This window comes from Scomber japonicus, chromosome 11 (genome assembly GCF_027409825.1).
Source record: "Scomber japonicus isolate fScoJap1 chromosome 11, fScoJap1.pri, whole genome shotgun sequence".
NCBI lineage: Eukaryota > Metazoa > Chordata > Actinopteri > Scombriformes > Scombridae > Scomber > Scomber japonicus.
Window position 1 is genome coordinate 18,405,131 of NC_070588.1, and position 15,834 is coordinate 18,420,964.

The following is a 15,834-nucleotide window of genomic DNA, read 5'->3' on the forward strand; positions in this document are numbered from 1 at the left end:
ACAGCTCCACTCAGAATGAGTCCTATCAAACAGGAAGAAGCACACAGCACCCACCAATCTGGACTACCAATGGATTCTTCGCAAGCAGATGTAACAGACCATGTGGGGGCAAGCCACCTGCACAATATGAAACCAAGGGAGGCAGCACAGCATCAAACAGAAGAAAATGGAGTCACAGTCAGAGATGGAGGTGCTTGTGTGCAGCATCTCAATACTGTTGCTTTTTAAGATGATGAGGCAAGGAAGCCAAGTGGCCTGTTAGAGGGAAAGACTTGAAATATGAAAAAATATGAATACAGTTATTACGTAGCCTTATAAGAATAGACTAGATTATAAAACAAATCTCCAAATCACATAGAAGCAGCATTTCTTATTGAGTGTTGATCCATTCAATTTGTTTCACTGACGCTTCAGTTGAGTGTTGAACGCACTTTTATTGTTCAGGTGTCAAATGTAACAGTGTCACCATTCAGAGAGGGAATAAAGAGTAAATGGTCACATAAAAAAATATAAAATCAACAATGAAAATGGTCACACGGGGAAAAGTCTGGTTCCCGTGGCAACAAAGATGTACAGTTGAGAGACAGTGTCCAGATCCAGACGTGTATGTGTTTGGTTTTGCACATTTCCACAGCCTATAGTAATCTCAAACGATAAAAGTCCTTTTTTTTTGTTGTTTACTAGCCATGCATACTGTTGACAATTTCCACATGTGTTGAGTCAGTGTCTTTGTAGGAGCTGGCACTTTCAATACAAAATATTTACACTACCATTAGTAATTCTTATCATCATCATCGCCACTCTTGTTACTATTTGTTACTATGAATTTGAATACTCTGAGCATGTAAAGAATAAGATCAGGATGTTGGAACTCTTGAGCACCCCATTTCATATCAATACCGGAGGAGAGAGAGAGAGAGAGAGAGAAAAAAAAAAGTATGACAAATGTTGGCATCTTCACTTTAAATGTCACCCATTCCTGAAACAGAGTTTAGGGAGATTGTCTGTAGAGATATTCAAACACTGAAAGATGAACTCTTTGTCCCATCAGGGTGAAGCAGTTAGTTATGTTACTACTCAGCAATCTGCGGTCAGTCTCCCAGACAGAGGAAAACAAAACATCACACGATATGTGAAAGACTCTGCTAGGTTTACTTTTATATCTCAAAGTGAGAAAATACGAAAAAGAGATGACTGCACCAATATTTCAAGAAAGACACGGACTTCTCCACCATTTTCTCCCCCCCCCCCAAAAAAAAAACATATATAAATACGAAAATGGAGGTGCTTTCAGGAACCTCTTTGGTTCAGCCCTGTGATGAGTAAAAAAACCTCCCAACAACCACTACACAAAGTAAGCTGGGGGAAAATTTGTACATAAATCAAATACTCCTCCATGATTTGAAACAACTGGATCCAAGAAATCTGTTATCGGGTTTGCTTACTTGCAACTGAGTAACAAAAAAAAAAGCATCTTAGTATTCTGTGTGAAATGTTAACAGAAGAAAACATATATCAATCACTCATTCGCCATGGCAGATCGTTAAACAATCTAAGCAGTAAAGATCCTGATCTGTAACTATTTGCTGATGATGACTAGACCCCCCCACCCCTCAACCAAAAAGATATAAACAAACAAAAGAGAGTAACATAAGGCAAGGGCATGTTCCTTTTTGTCATTTGTCAAATTTCTCTTGTGGCAAACTCCTGGCGTTCCTCATTCAAAATGTACTCAATACTCACATGTCATAATTAATAATTCACTGTCACTGTTGATTTATATGCTTCGTAGAGTTCAAATCCATCACGTTCAAACATGAATTTATCTTCCATTTAACTGGCGTGTGCATGTGTGTGTGACTGTGTCTAAGTGTGTATCTCTGTTGCTGCAAGTAACTTCCTCTAAGTAGACTTTTTGCCCGGCCTGTTCCTGGAGGCCCCTGGGGGGCTATTGTATATTGCAAGAAGAGCAGCAGGGGTCATCCTTGTCTGGCTGGGCGGCGTAGTCCATCTGCCGAACAATCTCAGCGAACAGTTCGTCTACCATGGTTTTGCTCTTGGCTGAGGTCTCCATGAACGGGCAGCCCCACTCTTCCGCCAGGGCCTGGCCTTCACTGGACGACACCTCCCTCTCGCTCTCCAGGTCCACCTTGTTCCCCACCAGGATCACAGGAACCTTCTCGTACCTGAGAACAGATATAGACTCACGTCAGGTTGTCAGAGGAAGACGTGCACAAACAAATAAGAGATACTTAGCAGAAAACGTATGCTAAAGAACTGTGTTGAAGCAATCAGTGGACTTAAAAAGAAAGGCAATTACCTGTTCAGGAGTTGGTATTAGCATGTGCCTAATGCTACAAGGGCTTTAATTGCATCATTAAATAAAAAGGTCACTCCTTGCATATGAAAATTCTTTATATAAAGCCATTATTTAATTATCTATAATCCCTTAATTTCATCATGTCATTCAACAGTCTTTTCGGAGTCCTGCCTCATTTATTCATTTTCTTGACTTGCTTCTTCCTGTTCAGGCTTTAAAATCAGGGAAGCATCCTGAATTTGGGAGTGCAATATAGACTAAATAAATACTGTGACAGTCATCACACCATTATCTTCATATTCATGTATTTGCAGCAGTGTTCAAAATCACATAAAAAGTCAAATTCATATTATCAAATTTATGTGCAACAAATAAAGCATTTTTAAATATAGTGAGGTATTAGGTATTCCTATCCGATCTCATGGTGTGACAGACTTTAAAATCACAAAGCTATTGTTCATTTACATTAAAAAAATATGAACTAAAAAAACCAACCCAACCCGCCTCATTTCCTTCCAAGTGAACTGTCATCTCTACCTCTCTGTGACTGACTGCTTTAAAGTTAGTGTTCAAATATAAAAATAAACATGAACATGTCTCTCTGGGTCTGTTTTGAGTAGGAAATTGTGATTTGACTGACAGAAAAATGCAGACTGCTAACTGGGGCTTCCAGTAATTCCTAGACTTCAGCTTTGAGGCTTCAACCTTCAAATCACTAGTTTGTACTAGTTCTGTCATCGCTCATCAGAAACAGAAAATGACTTCAAAGACAACACTTTACAAATATATAAAAAAGGAAAAACCTACTATTTTTGTAAACAAGAAAACCCCTTTTTGGAATTTGAATGATAAAACTATTTTCTTGCCTGACATACAAATACCAACACCAACAGGAGCTGAGATTGGCGGATAAATTGCCTTAGCTAATTCATCAGTCGGCAGTTAACAATAGCAGGAATGATCTGTTTTTTCATGTGTGAGGACATCTGACCAAAAATCTGGTTAAACAGAAATGTTTCAGTAAAAGAATCCAGGTGTTTTTCAGTGAGAGGAAAGGTTAATAAAAAGAGTTGAAGCTAAGCATGTTGGCAAAGGTTGACAATCACTCAGTATGGCAGGTGATTTTAAGCAACTCAGTCCCCCCTGCATCTTCACTCAACAAAATAAGACTTGCTTTTTCAAGATCACCCACTTGGCTAAGTGTTTTCAAAAATCTCAGTTGGGTGCAAAATGCAAGCTTTTTGTGGGTGGAAGGCCAAAAAAAGAGATATATATTTTAAAAATGTACTTTGGTTTACTTCCGTGTACACATGGTGTTTAACTGTGGGAGGCAGCCAGAAATATGCAAGCTTTTCACATAAAGAATCAAAGCAGGACCTGGTTGCTATGAGGCGAAAACCACAAAACCTCCACGCCACCCAGCCAGCCTGCCTTGTCAAAGCATCACGTCTAACGCCTGACCCAGTACAGATCAGGAAATGGGTAGTGGTGCCTTGACCCCTGAGGGTAGGAAGTGGCCATAATCCCTTGAGCGCTGAACTCCCTGCCATGTTGCTGAAGCGCAACATGTCACTGTGGAACTGGACTACTTAGTGGACAGCCAGAGGAGATGGTCGGTTATATTAAATAGGCTACCGCGCTATAATTATTCAAAGGAGCCGGTCTGACGCAGTTTCACCAATAATCGCTTGGTCGCATCGGTTTTGATACTGGGGGAACATGGTGGGCCTCTCAGGCATTTTGTACACATCAGAAGACTTACATCAGAGACAACAGAGAGATAGCAGATCATGTGTATTCACAACAGGTTGGTATTACTTTCATCCTTATCTGTAAGTGAGGATAGCAAATGGAGCGCCTTTCATCTGTTGGACCCGTCGTTTAAATGTCACCATTCACGACAATGTAGCAACATCTAACCAGTATCACGCACCCATCAACATCATTAGCCCTCGCTCTATGAAATATACATGCTCCTAAATTATTTACAGAAAAAAATCATTCTCATCCCTGATTGCTATGGTAACAGGTATACAAGGAAATGACTAACGCTGGAGAGACGGAGAGGATGTAGAAGCAGCAGCTGTAATACTTTTCCATGTCAGGCAGCCCAAGCATGTCTGAGAGGCCAGGGGCTGCAGGTTTCAGCGTTAAATAAGCTTAAACTTGCTCAGAATAGGGAGCTGACTTTGATCTACTCATGAATACATTATCCAGACTGAACTTTAATCTCAGCTATCCTGTTCCCAAGATCGGCTCGCCAGCGGAGAGGAACTACCGGGATTCAAGAGACAATCTCAGAGGTCGGTGGGTCGGTGTGTAACAGAGAGTGTGATAGTGCTCTACACGCCCGGAGGTAACCTGTATGAGAAACTGCAGCTTATGCTTCCAAATTTTTAACATTCAATGCCCAGGTCTCACTTACTGCATTTCTGGTGTCAATAAAAACAGCAAGGTCGTTTTTTCTTGAACCTACCGTCACAGGAAAAAAACACCTAAACATAGTTTTGGGTGTGAAGATTGTAAGACACAACCTTTACTTTTCTAGCAGCATTTCCTTTTCTGCTCCAAGCTGTGGTTTTGGCTCAAATCCCCACACCTTAGATCTCTCAAGGAGGCCTATGGCAAGACAACTACACTATATATTATATTATCTACCATCAAATGCTTGCCCGGAATGTAACTTGCTCCAGAAAAAATAATGGATAGTAAGATTAGGCTCTGTCTAAGTATTCGAGCACCTAAATTGAGAAATAAAAGCAAGTTATCACAATTGTCAATGAATAACAGTAATTACTGTCATCACTATCTGATCTTTGGAATAACACCTGGATAATATTTAAGACATGAGGTGTAAAACAGTTAGTCCCTAACCCTAACCCTAACTGCTTTTATTGTCACAGCTGCCTGCAAATCAAACTTCAGAAATTAAATGAAAGAAACTACATGTATCAGTGTAATAGGAATAGTTATAGAAATTCAAGTCAGTCACAACAAACACCCGAGTGTGCTGTGTGTATTTTCTCTTAACCTCTATTATGGTGAAGATAAAATTTGCTTGGTCAGCCATATGCAAGTTATGTAGCTCTTTTGGGACTCATCATTACAGGAGTACAGCACCAAGACATCTGGTACCAAAGGAAAGGGGTCTAGAAATAGTCATAATAACAGAGGAGGAAACCGGCACTCCCTGGAGGTGTGAGATGGTGGCTGCCACGGATACCAAAGCTCCCTGGGCCTCAGTTTAAAGGGTGTCGGCCACGCTGTGTCTGGCCCCCCGACAGTGGCTTTTGCAAGGAAGCGGGGCTTGTCCGTAACACAGGCGACATGCAGAGTTCTTTACATGGTTACAAGACAAATGAATAACAAAGCCTGATTGTGCTTGCGCTGCGACACAGACAGCACAAACAACATGTCATGCCTTAGCCTTCAGCTTCCAAGTCTGCCGGCGCCCCACAATGGAGCCCTCTGACTGCAAACACCCATTCCCAGACACACCTTATCTATAATGCATGATCCATCAACTCACATAGGCCTCGCTGACGGACGGTGGAACCCAAGGGTCCAACAGTCCAGATTTGGCTCTGACCATCACGGTCAAATCAAGGGAGGGAACACGCTTTTGAGGTCGGTCTTTGATTTAGTCAGTGGAGAGAATTCAGCTGAGTCAGAGAGTGGCAATAGCTCCAACATCAGGGTAAAAACAGATTGAATCAAGAATAGAGACCTTATATTAGGTATAGTACATCACACACTCAGAAAGTTGCTGGCCAAGAAATGTCAAAGGAAAATAAATGAGTAGTGAACCTGACAGACTGTACGGGCTAGTCATCCTTAGATCTGATGTACTACATCAATGAGAAAGCACACAACGAGCTCTCTGGGGGTAATTATTCTGTCTGAGAGAGATTCCTCTTCTTACAAGACTGAAAATCTGAAGTGCAAAGTGCCACTGAATTGGAAATGTGTTCAGATTGCCTTTCAGTAGAACAGTGGTAAGAAAGGAGAGGGATAAGCTTTTAATAGATCAGACTTATTCATCCACTTTACAGCCACAGAATATAGCCTAAGTGACACAGACAACCTCTCCTTCTCCTGGTGTCTGATGAAATTATTGCTTCAGTATTGACACTAAAGTCTACACCAATTTCTACATGTAGCTTTAGAAATGACAAACTAATATACAGCAACATTTTACTTACTTGATAATGGACAACTTACATCTGCATTTATGGATGAATTTGTCACTTTTCAGAGCGTGCATAGAACTGGCAACTGAGATCAATGCATGTAATGAGCAGTAAGGTGTTTAGAGCTCTGTCTTGTTGCTATATAATGCAACAAAAAAAAAGAAAAAGAAAAAAGCATGGAGTTTACAGCTTTGCTCTTACTGTGGATGGCATTCCATCTCATGGAAACTCTGAATGAGCAGAGATTTTCTCCTGTAGTGGAATAACCTCTGGGTCAACAAGCCTCTGTCGGATCTAATCTTCCCCAATCTGAACTGTTTTTCTGATCAATCCAGTGGAAACGGCAAGTTACCCAGCAAGACCTCTTGTATTTCCCTGCCTTCCATCATTGTATCAGACGCACAGTCTCTCTGAAATAAAACTGACAAATTGTAAGCCCATGTATAACAGTATGAATTCAGAGATGCCTGTTTACTGGCGATAACAGAGACATGGCTTACGAGACATGGACACTGAAGCGTTCATCAATGGGTTCAGTGGGTCCTTTTTGCTTGACCAAGATGCGGGTGTGACTGGCATGTCGCAAGGTGGATGAGTTTGCCTATAAATCAATCAAAGACATTGCAAAAATGTTCTTGCCAGAGAAAGACAAAGATGTTGAACTATTTTCCTGGTTAAAGGTGGAAAAAGCCCCCTAGATTGCAAGTAACCCACAGACTGCAATCTACATCTCCTGACACTCCAAGTTAAGTCCCTGGCAATTTTAATCAGTCTTCTTTGAAAAATACTTTGAGAGACTTTCATCAATATGGTCCGTGCCCTGCCCGCCACAACCGGACGCTGGACTTGTGTGTCGGGTGGGCAAGACGTCCCCTTTCCCTCACTTAGTGGGGCTAACCATAACTGCGTCCAGCCTATCCTGTTGTATCACAGTACCCTGAGGAGGGGAAAAACCCTCATCAGATGGACTGGACTGATTATTCCATTTTAGGCCTATACGGCTGTTATAACTGGGTTGATTGGGGTATTTAAGGAGTTCTGGTCTGACAACCTCTCAGAATTGAACAGGTTGAAAAAGGAAGTGACATTTGAAATAAGGACAGCAAAGCAGAATTACAAAGAAAGAGAGAGAGGGAGCTTGGGAGCAACACTTTAGGTTCTGCTTGTAAAGGTATGAAAACTGTTGGTACAAGGAGCAAAATGATCTCTAAGGTTGTACTGTAGGATTTCTGATGTGAAAAACAGAGTTCAATCAGTTATACCTGTGGTTTGACATGTCCAATTTCAGGAATGTCCATCTGCAGCAGAAAACCGATCTGACAGTAGTTCTACCCCTTTTGATGAACATGCTCTGGTCAAGACATTTAAACAGTCCAGAGCAAGGAAGATAGTCGCTCATCTCCTGTACAGAGCAACTAGGTCCCATTTTTCATTACATTTTCCAGCTGTCCCTCAATCAACAGAGACTGACAAAATCTACAGTTATCCCAGTGGCCAAACACAATCACCCACAAGTATTAAATGACTTCAGGCCAGTTGCCCTGACCTCCTTAATCATGTGTTTCGAAAAACTACGGAAAAAGAGCTCCTTTCAGAAACAGCATCCTACAGGCATGACAACAGACACATTTTAAAATCTACAGATGAATCTAACCCTAACCCTAACCCTAACCCTATTGTCAGTCTCCTACATGAAAATGACCATGGATGTTGTAGATGATTTTGTTCACTTGGTATGGCATTCCTGAAACTACATAAAAAAATGTAGGCTCACTGATTTTATGTGCGAGCCCTATGCTCCACAAAGGACTACCTTCAAGGGGCAGATGGTAGATGTTGTAGAAACATAGAAAGTACCTCAGCAATATGATTGACAATATGTTGAATTTTAACTCCAACAGAGATGCTTTGCAAAAAAGGGCCAGCAGCGACTGTTTTGCCTTTGTGAACTGTCATGGTTCAATGTTGATAAGACCCTCATGTCTTTTTTTACAAATCCTACATTGAGTCTGTATCAACATTGTCTGTAATCTGCTCGTATGGCAACCTCAGCATCAAGGCCAAAATTGCTAGTTCCAAAATGGTGAAAGTCAACAGTGAAATCCTTGGTGTTAAGCAATGTAACCTCATTGATGCGTTACTATGGATCCCACTGCTTTCCTTGGCAAAACCTGCCCTACTCTGCCTCTGATTGCCTGAAGTACTCGCTCCCTTGATTGGTTGGGTTGGTTAATTTTAAGTATGAGGAATGACATTGGTTAGGTAAGAATATCATAGATGGTAGATAGTAGTGATGGTGGTGTTCTTTTAATGGTGACAGTGATGATGATGATGATGATGATAGTTGTGAAAATGTTCCATGATGCTGCCTTGACTAATTATGTAGCTTTTGTTTTGTTTATGATGACATTATCAGTTATGTTGTTCATGAACAATGTTGAATTGTATTTACATGTCCATGTTGTATTCATATTATTGACATGTTGATATTGTAATAGATGCCCTAAAATTCAGCACTTTATTGTTAGATGCAATTCTATTATTACAAAGATCAACCTGGGACCACTGTTGTTTTCCCAGAGTCCGTAGAATTCAGTCAAATAGCTTTGCAATGTTTAGAGGAGGTAGCTCACTGACTGGATGATGAGTTCTTGTTGCACAGAACCATCAGAGAAGTTGTCCATGGAAACTGTAAGGAAAAGGGCAGCCACTTTCAAAGAATACTTGGTAGGTGGTTGAATGAACCATCTTATCTTTCTATCACCATCTTACCTTGCGAGGCAGTTGGATTTGCGATGCTGAATGGTCCGAACCACAGGTGGTTTGGAAGCAAGAGCATAACTTGAAGCTTGACAAGATAGATTCTTGCAAGAAAGATGAACTTGGCTTTAGTTAAATATTTATGCTGCTCATTTAACCAAAGAATAACTTTCTAACTTGGGGTAAAATGACGATAGCCACCTTTTTCACAGAAGCTGTTTGTTTTATTTCCAGAATAATTCATCATGAAATTGGGTAGTAGCATCTAACAGTTCATTTTACCCTGAATTTGGGCAGTTTATCTGGCAATACACTCTGATGTGGTAACTCCCAAAACACTTGTTGGTTATTTGAAACTTTTCACTTGTACAACCCACCACTGTGTAGGGCCTTTAACACATACTTTCGAAAGCTGACTTAACCATTGAGTAATCGTCACTCAACTTTAGCACAGTTCTTTTGCCCAGTTTTCACAACAGACAAAGACACAAATGAAAGAGGATCTTTCTGGGAGAACTGGGAGACATGCTGCTCTTCCATTTATTGATCTTGAGCCTTTCAACCAGTTGGCACCACATGAAAGACTTGTTATGGTAACTCCACAGTTTGTAAGCCGTGGTCTTGAATTACTAGTCTTAACACAAAGGGCTACAGTTAGGGTTTGTCTAAGCTATAACTGTTTTCTAAAATAATCAACGGAAATGTGCACTTGGAACACCAGCAACTAAAGAACCACTGCAGCCCAAACAGCACTGTTCATCATGGTAGCCTATTTCACCTTTTTCTTCTTCACTCACCTCTGACTATTGTGAAGGCACCAATCACAATGCATCCCCGGTGTATGGTTAACTGCAGTGCAAAGTGAAGAGTGATGAGGTCCCCAGTGGACACAGGCAGGCCAGGGTGTAATCATGCACACCCATGGCCTCTGCACTGAAGCCTTCCTGTGACACTAACAGCAGGTACTGATAAATGCTGACAGGGTTCAGAGTGAGAGCGACACACAGCAGCGCCTCTGACCTGAGCGAATACCGATGTGCTCATGACAGGTTGCCAACACTTTGGCAGCAAGGAGGGACGGGCAGTCAAGAGAAGCAGTGACAGCAGTATAATGAGCAGGACCAGTATGTCTGCGGAAGTTTTACACAACAGTCATATTTCCTGAAAACAGAATCTTTTGCTTAAGTGGTAAAGGCAAATTCCACCATTTTTCAACTGTTACCATCATTTTCTTTCATCAGCTTGAGTGGATAATACAAAGGGTTGTTTGTGATGAACTGTGTGTTTTTGGTCTTGTCTTCCTCTACTACAGCAAGTGATTTTAGTTATTTCCCAAAATGCCTTTCAACTTGCGTACCAACGTGGTGGTATGTTAGCTAGTATCCATACTAAAACCTTTTTTGCATTTAATAATATAGGCAAAACTTCTTGAATACATACAGTATGTTGACTTACACAGTCAACCATACACTGTTGTGTTTAAAGAACAATATTAAGAACATTATTATCCAAATAAGCCAATATTGGATAAAAGAACAAATAAACAAGACTGAGACCAAGAAAAAGCATTTGCTGCAAGCTTGTGTTAATGTTACAGTTAGCTGTCAACTATTTTTTATAATTGATTAATCATTTGGAATGTTTTTTTTTTAAAGAAAATGTCCAAAATTTCTAATTCCAGCTTCTGTAAATACTTTCTGTTTTTTTAGTAGAAACAGGGATCAACGTTTCACCATATTCTGACATTTTTGAGACCAAACTACTAATAAACTCATTGAGAAAATAAATGACAGATTAATCAATAAGAAAGTCGTTAGTTGGAGCCCTAGCTGATATCCAAACACAATTGAAGACCCCATCCCTACAAAGGCTAAAATGATGAATATCTCTCGAATTTGCTCAATATAGTCACATTTGTGATTTTTATTACCATTCATACTTTTGGCAGCAAAAGACGCCATGTCAATTAAAAAGACCTACACACAGTATGTGGGTTGCATATTGATCTCTAAGGGGTACCAACAAAGTTGGCAAACAGTATGTTCCCAATTTCAAGTCACTATAATTAATGTATGGAGACATATCAACTGAAAAAAGAAAATCATTTGTATCAGTGTAGTAGCACAGTATGAGTTTATCATATGGTACATTTACAAGCTCTCAGGAACATTTTCACCTTACATAACTGCTGTCGACACAAGCTGTGAATAACATAAAACTGTGTGCGTAGGTTTGAAGAGGCTGCATACAAACAGCTTTAACCTCATCTTTAATACTTCCAGATGGGTAAAGCAAGCCTTCCCAGATCTTAAACATAATCTTTCAATGAAATGTACTTTATTGCAAGTTTAGCAGCAAGTAAGGTTTGCTGATTTGATGCTGAGGTCTTTAAACCTCAAAGAAGCTGAAATTCTATGTAACACCAAAGAAAATAGAGTATGAACGGACTGCATTTAGTGCCCTGATTCACACACACACACTCACACAAACAAACCCTGTTAAAGGCAAACGGCATACTGAATGTGGGTCACAGCTTAATAACTGAATTTAAAAAAACTGTCTATGACCTGACATTTCCAAAGTGACTCCACTGATTCAAACATAATCTCAAGTTTGAACTGCACAGGACATATAGGACTCTGGAATTAGCTACTGTGTAGGAGTAACGTGTGAAGTGTGTTGATTTTGTGACAGAAAAATACATTTTGCTGTGACATCGGAGAACAACACCAGACTCTGTGTAAAGTGCGAAATCACATAACAGCCAGGCTGCATCTGGTGTGTGAGCACACGTACGTGTATATATATATCGAAACATATAAACACACACATATTAACACACTTAACATACTTCTCCCTGTTCTCAATCCATATGGGGGAACATGTTGGCCTCATTCTTTCACCCGGAGCCACAGATTTATAGGAATGTTTAATAGGTGTGTTTGAAAAAGTCTAAATCCAATTAGGTGACAAATACTAAAAAGCACCTCACCACAAAAATTTTAATACAAAATCTGTACAAGGACTAAATGTCATTTTCTGGTGACGGAATGTAACAGAAATTGGCTTTGTGCTTATGCTGAGCTATTATCTAAAGTCATCATCAGCTACATTAATAAACAAGATGAGCCTCAAGCTGCACGGCTTCCTCATTGGACAGCCTCCTCTCTCTGGAGCGTATTGGACTCTCTACATTGACTGTAACACATTCACTGACACCTACAATGACTGATGAACCCACACAGTCACACACAGAAAACAATCACCAATGATTTAACCAGCAGCATTGATGCCACTGTCTGTTTAGGGTTTTATAACATCACACCATGTCACCAGGTGAATGCACTGTACAGTATGTCTCTGTGTGGTACACTGGCCTACAGCTAAGAAACACCAATAACATGACGGCACAACCCAACAGCCTCAGCTAACCCCAGCCGTGTATCAATCAGCGGCTCACGCTGGTGACCTCATATCTGGATCATCTCTGTTATGGCGCTCAGACAGGACTTTTCAGTTGTGCCACTCTTCCTAAAGAGCTTGTGCAGCTTGTTAATTAAAAACATGGCTTCTCTACTGCAGAAGCCGAGTGTGCTTTCCCAACCCCTTCAGTATTTTGAAGCTATCTGCAGAGCCTCTGTTGCACTGGGTATCCCCGGCTGGGTGTTTCACAGAGGTTGCAGCATCCGGCACAGTGGACATACATGCAGTGCTAGAGAGCAGCAGATTGCAGACAGTATCTAGCCTGTTATGACTGGATGACAGACTGATCTTCACAGAGCTGATGGACAGGATGGATCTGCACTGTTTCCGTGGTATTATCTGTCATCCCTAAGGTGTAACTGCCTACAACAAAAACAACACAGTGTGTGCAGAAACAGTGAAGACAGGAGGCGACTCTTAGAGATGCTGGGACTGCAGTGCAAGGGCATTTTGCCTATCTCAGAGTTCAAAGCATTATGGGTGAGACTGGCACACCAAAATAGAAACAGGCATGTGGTGTTGTTGAGTCTGTCCTGAAGATGCACAACACATCTCCATTCAAGCACAGTTGTCAGACCAGGCCTCGGCCCATCGTGAAACTACAGGGCCTGTTAGGCCAGCTCTATGTCTGAAAAACAATCAACATTCATATTGACCTGCTTGGATTGGATGTTATTTATGTGCATCATTTCACCCACCTTTTCACTCTTATGATCTGATCCCTCATCGGCTTTATGTCCTGGAAGCTTTGCTGGTTGACAAGGCTGTAGACCAGTATGAATCCTTGGCCGTTTTTGATGTAAAGGTCCCGCATGGAGGCGAACTGCTCGGTGCCGGCGGTGTCAAGGATCTCCAGTACCGAGGGTGAGGAATCCACCTCGATCTCCTTGCGGTAAAAATCCTCAATGGTGGGGTCGTACTTCTCAATGAACGTCCCGGTAACAAACTGCACAGTGAGGGCGGATTTCCCGACCCCACCGCTGCCCAGGACCACCACTTTATACTCACGCATCGTGGATTAAATCGAGTCGTAAGGTATCAATCTCCGCGCGTCATTGAAATGAACTCAAAATGTCACATTCAACCATTCGTGTCCCATATTGAAACGGCTTGTCAATAATACAGACTTTGCTCGCCCGCTGCTCAGCTATGGCAGAGCACAAAGACTCGCTGCCCCAAGATAGATTTCATTGTAGAAATTCCCCCATGCAGGCCAGACACTGACAGCTAGACGAGCATCCGAGGACTGCAATTGTCCAAAAACGTGCAGAGGGAGGAAGAAAATATCGCCCGATGATGTGGAGCGTGCGGGTTTTCATCTGCTTAGCTCACCCTTCTCTCTATGCATCATAAAAAAACAAACTTGCTCCATTGAGGGAGGGCAGTGGAAAAAAAGCTGGGCTGGCCCCGAGAATGAATTGCAAGCGCAGTTTTTGAAGCCGGACGCCACCTCGGAAAAAGAGCACCAACTATAACTATGTGGACACTTCATTAAAGAACTTGCTCCTCTTTGTTTCTTTTTCACCATCTCTGGCATGTCTCCTCTTCTCCCCCGCTCTCCAATGCAATCCGCGCCGCCATACTCTCGGGTGGAGACCCACACACACAGCCGCTGCGTTAACCAGCCGGTCCCCGCTCGGCTGCCGTACCGAGGCAGGAGGAGGCGTGCAGGATCCCTCCTCCTCCCCTAACCCCAGATGGATGTGCGAACAAGCCAATGGCTGCCCCCAGCTCCGTGTCAACCTCACCCGCGCTTGAATGGGAGCCGCACGCAGAGAGCCAGTGAAATCCAGCGCTTATATTTCCGTTCATGTGTTAAAATTCCCATCATTCGGTTGCCCCAGTGACATCCAAAGAGAGCTCAACCAATCACAGAGGCGGTCGAGGATGTGTATCCAAGAGGAGGAAAATGCACCGGATGCTGTTGCTATGGTAACGCTGCATTTTGTTGCTGTCCAAAAAAATTGAGAGTGCTGTGTGAGAAGCTGTTTCACCGTGTAAAGTCGAGAGATTGAACAATAATGTTTGTTGAGCTCTATCGGTGGAATATGGCAACCCATTTGACATGTGGAAATCCATTCAGTTTAATATTTAATATCCGTATGTGAAGATCACTTAAAACACAACTACCAAAACCACTCTGTCTGAAACTCAGCATTGATTATACAAAACGATAAGCCAAAATGAAAACGTATCCTGTACCTGTGTTTGGTGTGTGGGCTGTCTCTACTAGAAATTAATAAAGATCATAATAATTTTATTTATATAGCACCTTTAAAAGTAGAGTTTAGCTTTGACAGATGAAGCAAGGTAACAGGCAATATAACAACAGAGTGCCAAATATTAAGGCCAGATGAAACACGGTAAAGATTATGTCTATCCACTGAGAGATAACAGATTATTTTCAGTTTGAATATATGAATCAGATTGTCATTTTGAGACTCTTACAAGAGAATACAGGATCCTCTATTTCACTCTGGTATTAAAATGATACAAATAAATACTGACAGTTCAAATGAAACAACAGAGCTCACAGCATGGCATTTCCTTGACATTTATTTATTAACAATATTAGATTTTACGCAACTTTTGAATTTACAGGAACAAAACTATTCACATGAAATGTATAATAATACATTTAAATAATAATTTCCACAGGTCCTTAAAAAAAAAAAAAAAAAAAAAAAATTAGGGACAGTTTGTATTTAGGCCCAGCATACAACACTGCAGATGGAGTCAAACAGCACTGGCACGACAGCTTCATCAGAGGATCAGAGGGTGTTATCAATATTAATTTAACCATTTATAAAAGCTAGCCAGCCAGTCCTATCAACATCATCAGCCTTTCTCAAGATCATGTTTGGGTTTGCTAATAAATATCAAATGACATTTTGGTCTCAATATATAAACTGTGTGGCAATCATTTCATTGAATGGCTCCATTAAATGAATCTAAATAGTCAAACAGGATGGAATTCATAACTCATTCATAACATTACTGAACAAATGGAAACTTAGGAATAGATCAAGGGTAAGGCAAAGTTCACAAAAAGCATATCTTCTAAGTCATCTGACTGTTGAG

At 41.2% G+C, this 15,834-nt stretch overlaps 1 protein-coding gene across 1 annotated transcript; it reads right to left on the minus strand.

The window, feature by feature from the left end:
- Nucleotides 1-1,279: 1,279 nt before the first annotated feature.
- On the minus strand, nt 1,280-14,336 carry LOC128367870 (ras-related protein Rap-2a). Its single transcript, XM_053328540.1, has 2 exons — nt 13,452-14,336; nt 1,280-2,186 (listed from the first exon to the last, which is right to left on the minus strand). The coding sequence occupies exons 1-2, from the start codon at nt 13,763-13,765 to the stop codon at nt 1,949-1,951; spliced, it is 552 nt and encodes a 183-aa protein (XP_053184515.1). The 5' UTR covers nt 13,766-14,336; the 3' UTR covers nt 1,280-1,948.
- Nucleotides 14,337-15,834: the final 1,498 nt, after the last annotated feature.

Coding starts and splice junctions, on each gene's coding strand:
- LOC128367870 (XM_053328540.1), bottom strand. CDS start 13,765: ATGCGTGAGTATAAAGTGGTGGTCCTGGGCAGCGGTGGGGTCGGGAAA. Junction 2,187..13,451: donor CAGATCATAAGAGTGAAAAG/GTGGGTGAAATG, acceptor ATCTGTTCTCAG/GTACGAGAAGGTTCCTGTGA.